General features: G+C 47.6%; 1 protein-coding gene across 2 annotated transcripts in view; it reads right to left on the bottom strand.

Annotated features, from left to right (window-relative positions):
- Nucleotides 1-4,585: 4,585 nt before the first annotated feature.
- LOC122368938 (organic cation transporter protein-like) overlaps nucleotides 4,586-7,078 on the bottom strand; it is a 28,908-nt gene continuing 26,415 nt past the window's right edge. For both annotated transcript variants that reach the window (XM_043343265.1, XM_043343264.1), the window contains exons 9-12: nucleotides 6,558-6,778; nucleotides 6,085-6,266; nucleotides 5,626-5,762; nucleotides 4,586-5,332 (exon numbers count right to left, since the gene is read on the bottom strand). In XM_043343265.1, the coding sequence (XP_043199200.1) occupies nucleotides 5,227-5,332; nucleotides 5,626-5,762; nucleotides 6,085-6,266; nucleotides 6,558-6,778 (646 nt within the window). In that variant the 3' untranslated portion in view covers nucleotides 4,586-5,226. The remainder of the gene's footprint in view (nucleotides 5,333-5,625; nucleotides 5,763-6,084; nucleotides 6,267-6,557; nucleotides 6,779-7,078) is intronic.

The raw sequence follows: 7,078 nt of genomic DNA, 5'->3' as shown, positions 1-7,078 counted from the left end.
AACCCGCGCCCCGTAGGGCTATACCGGCGGACCCACCACCCGTAGGGGGGGGGGGGGCCGTTTCGGCCCCCCCCTAAGATCTCGGAAAGTTACCGGCTGATTTTCAAAATTCAAACGGTGTTCGATAGCCCCACCCGGGAACTACCTTGTGACCAAATTTCATTGACCTAGGTCAAACCGATGACGTCACAGGTCAGGTCAAAGGTCAGATTTTCACCGTTCACAGGCAATTCAAGAAATGTGCTGTGAAAGCGAGTAAATTGGTAATTTATTGAAAACCATCGATGGCACATTGTTCGTCAAACACATACTTTGCTATCTGAGGTCACTGATGCCAGGTCAGGTCACAGCGAGGTCAGGTCACCGGGGGTCACAATATGAATGTGTCGTGTGATGCATGTTTTATGGTCCATTTTACATGACAAATGCGATTATGTGGGTTAGGCAGCCTTTGGGGCCAGCCTAGGTCACGTTTTGGTGAAGGTCAGGTCAAGGTCAGGTCAAATTAGGTCAAATTTCAAAGTTGATATTTTTGCATAAAATGGGGATCGATTCGATGCAACTCGTCACGGGGAGTCTAATGGTGGTCTTCGTTTTGCTCTACGAGTTCTAAAATTGCCAAAAATTGAGTTTGAAAATTTGACGTCATCATTTTTGAACAGTTTTTTTCGCTATAACTTGGCCAAAAAACGAGGTATCGATCTGAAATTTGGTATGTAGATAGAACACGGTAGGCACTATCACATATATTCCGGTTTTTTCGAAAATCAAAAAACTTTTTGGATTTTTTGGCGAATATATAAAAAAAATGCTTTTTTATTTTTGGGGGTCAAAACTCAAAAATTTCAAAAATTCGAGATAGCAGTTTTGTAGCCCTGTCAATTCTACACCTTTTATGTCTGATCATTTTTCTGTATCTTCAAAGCTGTAGTCCTGACAGGTCTTCTCGCGAAGGTCTTTTTTCGGTCGAAAATGACAGAACATGACGTCACTCTGACGTCATTTGTGGCCAACCTATCATAGCCTCTGGAAAAATTTTTGGTCACAATGTGTAAAATTGATGCCCGGAGGGGTCCTGAAAGTTTGGTGGCGATATCTCCAGCCGTTGAGGAGATATCGACCGAAAAGGACCGGGGGGGGGGCCGTTTCGGCCCCCCCCCCCTACGGGGCGCAGGCTAAGGGAGATATAATCAATTCTGCCCACGCCCAGTGAATGGCTATCTGTTTTCCCATCTCATCTCGATAATACCTATAGGCCTTGATCTTATATATATGCTATTATAAACATTTGGTTATTGGGATTCAACGCCTTAACCTTCGCCCCAGTGCGGGGGGGGGCATATGTTACCACCCTGTCGCGTTTTTTGCGTGTGAATAAAAACCGCGGCGCGTAGCGCCGCGCCGCTTGGGGTAGCTTTTGGTATATCAATTTTGGATAATGTGTGAAATTTTTGACCCCAGGTCATGTCAGGTCAGGTCACCAGGTCAAGTTAACTGACCAAGCCTAAAAAAGTTTGCAATCATGTCCAGCCTGCAGTGTTTGTCAGAAAGATTTCAAACTTGGTGGATTGCATGCTGTTATAGGCGCCTACAATTTGTATATCTCGGATTTTTTATATCCGTGACCTAAGGTCAGGTCAGTGGCGTGACCTTTCCATTACAAGTCAATGGAGAAAAATGAAAATGCCTCTAGATCCGTGTGTACGCATCGGAACAGTCCAAATATTTCAGAATCACAATGATTTAGTCCACTCGTGATGACCAAGGTGTCATTTTTGCTGATAGCCTCTAGACAGGTCATCCGAGGTCACTTGAGGCTACAAACAGTTTTTTGCCAATAACTCGCGATTGGAAAGAGATAGAACGCTGGGGATGGTCTCATTGTGTTTGTCTTGTTGAGACGCATCGAATGATATGCAATATGACCTTTTCCGGTAAGGTCATGACCTTGACCTGAGGTCAAATTTTCAAGTTGACCTTTCAAGGTCAAATTATAGTTCATTCGACGCGTCTCGGCGAGGGGAACACGATTCTGGCAATAGAAATGTCGTGGCTTTTTGTAGTAGAAAGTTATTGTCGAAAAACACTTTTCGTAAAAACAGCTATTTTTGGAGTTTTTGCCCTCTGGAGGCTAAACCGTTGACCTGAGGTCAATATTGATATGACCTTTTCAAAAGAAGAGTTCAAAAGCTATCGATTGCTCTTCCATGCGTTTTTCTAGCTACCATAGTTCATGAGATAGCGGCATGTTTTCTGAAAAATATAATGACAATTGGTAAACTTTGACCTTTGATGACCTCTGGTACCCCAATATTGCTCTAAGGTGAAAAATGACTGAAATACTTTCAAACGTACGCATTGAGGGCTATCGACTGCTTTTTATCGCGTCTTTCAAGCCCTCTTAGTTTTTGAGTTAGAGGTGGGTGGTAACATATGCCCCCCCCCCCCCCACTAGGGCGAAGTTGGCCGAGACCGCCACTGGCGCGCGGGCACAGGGGAGCACTGCCGCTTCAACCCTATTGGCCGTATTGTCTAACGGTGGCGGCCATATTGCGCAGACCAGGAACCGGCTGCCGCCTGTGTTGAGGAATAGGGAATTCGGGACCTCGATTTACGTTTGCGGCCGCCGCATCCGTTACGTTCAAGTTACGTAGATACAGAACCCGGCATCTTACGCAGAATTGAATTGGGAACACGATCGTATCTTCAGAATTCCTCAAATTCACTCGCCGGACCTACATTTGCCCCGGCCGAGGGGGTTGATTGAACCCACCTCGCTAATGCGCCGCTAATTAAACTAGAATTAAGCGGTTAAGTGGTCGTATGCGGCAAAGTATAATGCAGAATGACTGGTAGGAACCCGCTGTAAAGGTCTCAGGTCAACCGGTGACCTCTGAGGTCAGGTCAAGTGATCTAAGGCACGGGTTTGGTTTTTGGTTAATAACTTCGCCAAAAATGGCCGTAGAGCCACGGTTTTGGCACCATCGTGTTCAGCTAGCTCAGGCGCATCGAGTGATATACTTTTTATTCGGGTCAGGTCAACTTAGGGTGTTGACCTCAGGTCAAGGTCAGGTCAGCACCCCCAGGTCACGAAGTTGGTCGAAAGAGGTCATGTCGCATATCATTCGATTCGGCAGGTCTTCCTGAGTCCATTGGTGGCTTTCCCGACTCGCTAGCTCAATTTGATCGGGAGTTATTGAAGAAAAATTGTGACACTTGTGACGTCACAAATGACGTCACGCAAGGGCAACAATGCAAATATGAAGCATAGAACCTTGCAAGGAGTGCATGAAATCATGATTCTATATGCTTGAGATAGTATCAGATCATTCTCGGCGCAAATATAACAATTTTCATATTTCCCCATTGACTTATAAGGGTTTAACGTATTAGTTCCTTGTATCTGAGGATTTTTTAGGATTCCATCTTGTTCTCCACTCAATTCTGCGTAAGATGCCGGGTTCCGTGTCCACATAGCTGACCAGGAAGCGGCCGCCGCGGCGGCCGCTTCCTGGTCTGCGCAACATGGCGGCACCGTTGGACACCATCTGGCGGCCGATGCGCATTCCACATTATAGAGTTCAGTGGGCGCGGGTTAAAGTCCTGAGCATAAATGTTTATAGTGTCTCTAGTTGTAAATTTCTTGTGTGCCCTTTAGGTCAACTATAAGTTGCTCCCTAAAGTGTCTTGCCCGTTAGTTTTCGGGTCGCGAACCGACCTCGGGTGAGTGGCACCTGTGGCCAATTACTGTCACGAAGAACATCTGCGTGTTAACTAATTTACATCGGCGACAATGCTTGATTACATTATGTCTAGAAAAATCACCAATTAGCACGCTTCAACCCGTGGTGTCACATCGTGACGGGCCGCTGGGGTTCAGGCTACCCATTGTGCCGTGACGCCAACGATGGTACATGGAAGAGTTGTTAGAAATGTCACCAGAAGGCTCAGCACTAGGGGTTCCGTTCCGTGCAGGTAATTCATCGTGTAAAGCGATTTTTAGGTGAGCGGTCGATCAACGGACAACGAGAATCGTCAATAAAAAATACGGAAAAATGCGTAACAACGATAAAGATGAGTCAGCGATTGGGATGGATTGGCTCAGTGACTGAGCCTTGGAGGGCTCTTGGTTCCTTCGTTGGATTTGGATTGTGCAGGACTGTGATCCTACAAGAAATAAAAGGAATAGTTGACTCTCCGCGCCAGTCTGTTGGACTGTTCAGGGCTCTGGCTTTGGCCCCTCAAGAAACGAAAGAAGTTGACGGACGTACGGAACTGGACGAAAAAATGGCTCAAGTAACCTGCGCGAAATGGGCTCAAAAACTCATAGTACATACATCATCGGACAAGGGCTTAGCCCAGAGATCGTCAATGTTTGATTTATCCCACTCATTTGTTTGGGGATAGTAGACCATGGACTGTGTGGTGTTTCGAAAATAGGAACTTTCTTCCTAGTCTAGACGCATTCTGGCCCAGTTCCAACACCTTGCTGATCTTGAAACATTTGATGCTGACCGTTAGCCTGACCTGAAATGTGATTGTTTGTCATTCGGTAGTTATGCAGCGTATGTAACCACACTCAAACTTTGTTTCATTGATTGTATTTCTGGATTATTTTATGGTGTGATTGTGAAATAAATTTCACACAACAATGGATACAACACAATTCACCACAATCCAAGTCCACGCATTTTATGAGTACATGCTAGTTGAGTCGATATTCCTAGCATTCTTCCTATTTACATCAGCCAGCTTAAACTGGCGTCTGACACCACTTTCATTTGATAATACCTAAGTGATGTCATGTATTATCACATATACATAGTAGACCACGTTCACTTCATCGTTAAGTACGATGTTTCAACAAACCTTCCGTATAACAGGAGGGTCTTTCTTTCATTTGGACTTCATTGGTATCTCATTTAGTTAGGTGGCTACATCTGGTGATGATTTGTGCAGAGACAGCAAACTAATTACACTTTTCTGACATGATCTTCACTTTACAATCACACTTTACTTACATTAGATACTAAACGACTGACAAGTGAATACTCGGTATTCACAAGTCAGACAAGTAACATCAATACCACTTACATCAGTGGTAGCCCATCAGAACACGTCACCACATCATTCTACTCAGCTCACCATCAGTGCATAATCATTGGCACCATCAGACAGGACGTCCTCAGGACAGCATCAACAGGACATCCTACCGCTATGGTACAATCATGATGAGCATCCCTGCGCTGCGCTAGTTCCGCCCGCATTCATGTTTTCCACTTTCCTTCGTCTCCGGGCCACCAGGCATGGGATGAAGCAGAGCCCCTGGTTCCTGTCAACGAAATAGACGTCAACATAAGAGTAAATGGGCGAATGATGATGATGGCGCTCAAAAGAGGTTAGACGATCACTGAAAGTGCATTTATGTAGCCCGAGTACATTGCGAGGGTTTGTAATATGGCACAATTGAAGCATGCAAGAGTTCGTGATGGCTTGAGTTCGATTTTTCTACCTACCAAGACCGTACCGTAGAGCATCCTACCTCCCATCCAGGTATCCTATCAGGTACTGTACTTCTGGTTCCCTATTGACCAATGCTGTTGTGTGTTGCTCAATTTCTCATACCTGCCGAAGTTCTCCGCCTCCTCCAGGGTCTCCGGCAGGTTCTCCCCATACGTCTCCGGCAGCTTCAGAGTCACAACGCCGGCAACCAGCGAGAGCACGCCAAATATGGACATGGGCAGCACCTGGCTGTCCTTGCCCTGTGGTCAGAAAAGAACAGCATCTTAGTTTGCTGCGAGTCAAGCAGTCAGGCAAGCGTCAGCGCTTCTTATGTAAGTGGTGACAGCGAATGCTTATGTAAGTGGTGACAGCGAATGTGCGAAAAAAAGAGTTCCGTTTCGTGTTGTTCATACAGATGGTAATAGTTGCTATATGCAGTACATTGTACCTACTCGTGGGTAAGACGACCCTGAAGAGGTCTTGTCAGGCCAAAAGGGCCTAACCCTACAAAACCAACAAAACAAGCTACTCGTAAGTCGTGATCCCTCAGCTGACCAGACGTTCGATTCGAACACCACTCACCAGTCCAGCGATGAACGGTGCCAGGATGGAGCCGATTCTGCCTGCCGCCGAAGACATCCCGATGCCTGTGTTACGGACGTCGGTGGGGAACAACTCTGCGCCGTAGACGAAGACGATGGCGAACATCCCGGCGGCGCCGAACTTGCCCAGAAGCGCGAACCCGACCGTGGCCATCTCCAGACCTGCAGGGAGAGACGGAAGAGTTACTGGGAGTAAGAGAGAGAGAGAGAGTGTTGACCCACAATGATCATTTTGAGCTCCGAAGAGAAACTGAGACTGAGATGGTGGGCTATCCACCGCTCGCGAACCAGGTCAGCGGCATCTAAGAGCTACCTTCGCCGCCGGCTGGCAACTAGCGCCCTCTTAGACCAGACTTCGTTTCGCTGTCTTCACGAGGCTGCTCGCTAAGCCACTAGCGCCAGTAAAGCAACATCGCCCAGCGCCCAGCGACGCCAGCGCCACGTCTGACCCACCTTCATTTCCCGAGCAGAGACCGCTGGCTATACTGCCAGCTCCAGCCAGCAGGAAGCAGAGGCTGCTACAGAACTTGCGTCCCCACGGGTCCAACACCACGATGCAGAGGATGATGGAAGGCCAGTCGACCAGCTGCACCAGGATGAAGTCGAGGTAGACGTTGCCGCCCAGGTTCGTCGAGTTCATGGCCAGCCCGAAGTAGACCATGGCGGTGACAAACCTGGGAAGGATGGTGACGTCAGAGGGCTGAGGGGTGGATTGATAAAGCGATCGTAGGCTAATGTGGCAGTTATATTATAAGGCAGTTGCTGTGCTTATATTTGTTTATTTATTCATCATTCAGCCGGTCCCGTAGCTCAGTTGGTTAGAGCGTTGGACTCCGCGTGGTGAGAGCACGCGTTCCCGGTTATGACAGTCCGGGTTCGAAGCGCGACGGGCGCTCGACATTTATGGGCCTCCTGACAGGTATGGTTGCGGTTGGTGGCAGGCCGTAGCCAGGCGAAGTCAGCGAGGGGACCGG

The sequence above is a fragment of the Amphibalanus amphitrite genome, unplaced genomic scaffold (assembly GCF_019059575.1).
Source record: "Amphibalanus amphitrite isolate SeventyFive unplaced genomic scaffold, NRLGWU_Aamphi_draft 000991F_arrow, whole genome shotgun sequence".
Taxonomy (NCBI): Eukaryota; Metazoa; Arthropoda; class Thecostraca; order Balanomorpha; family Balanidae; genus Amphibalanus; species Amphibalanus amphitrite.
This window is presented reverse-complemented; position numbering and strand designations above follow the sequence as displayed.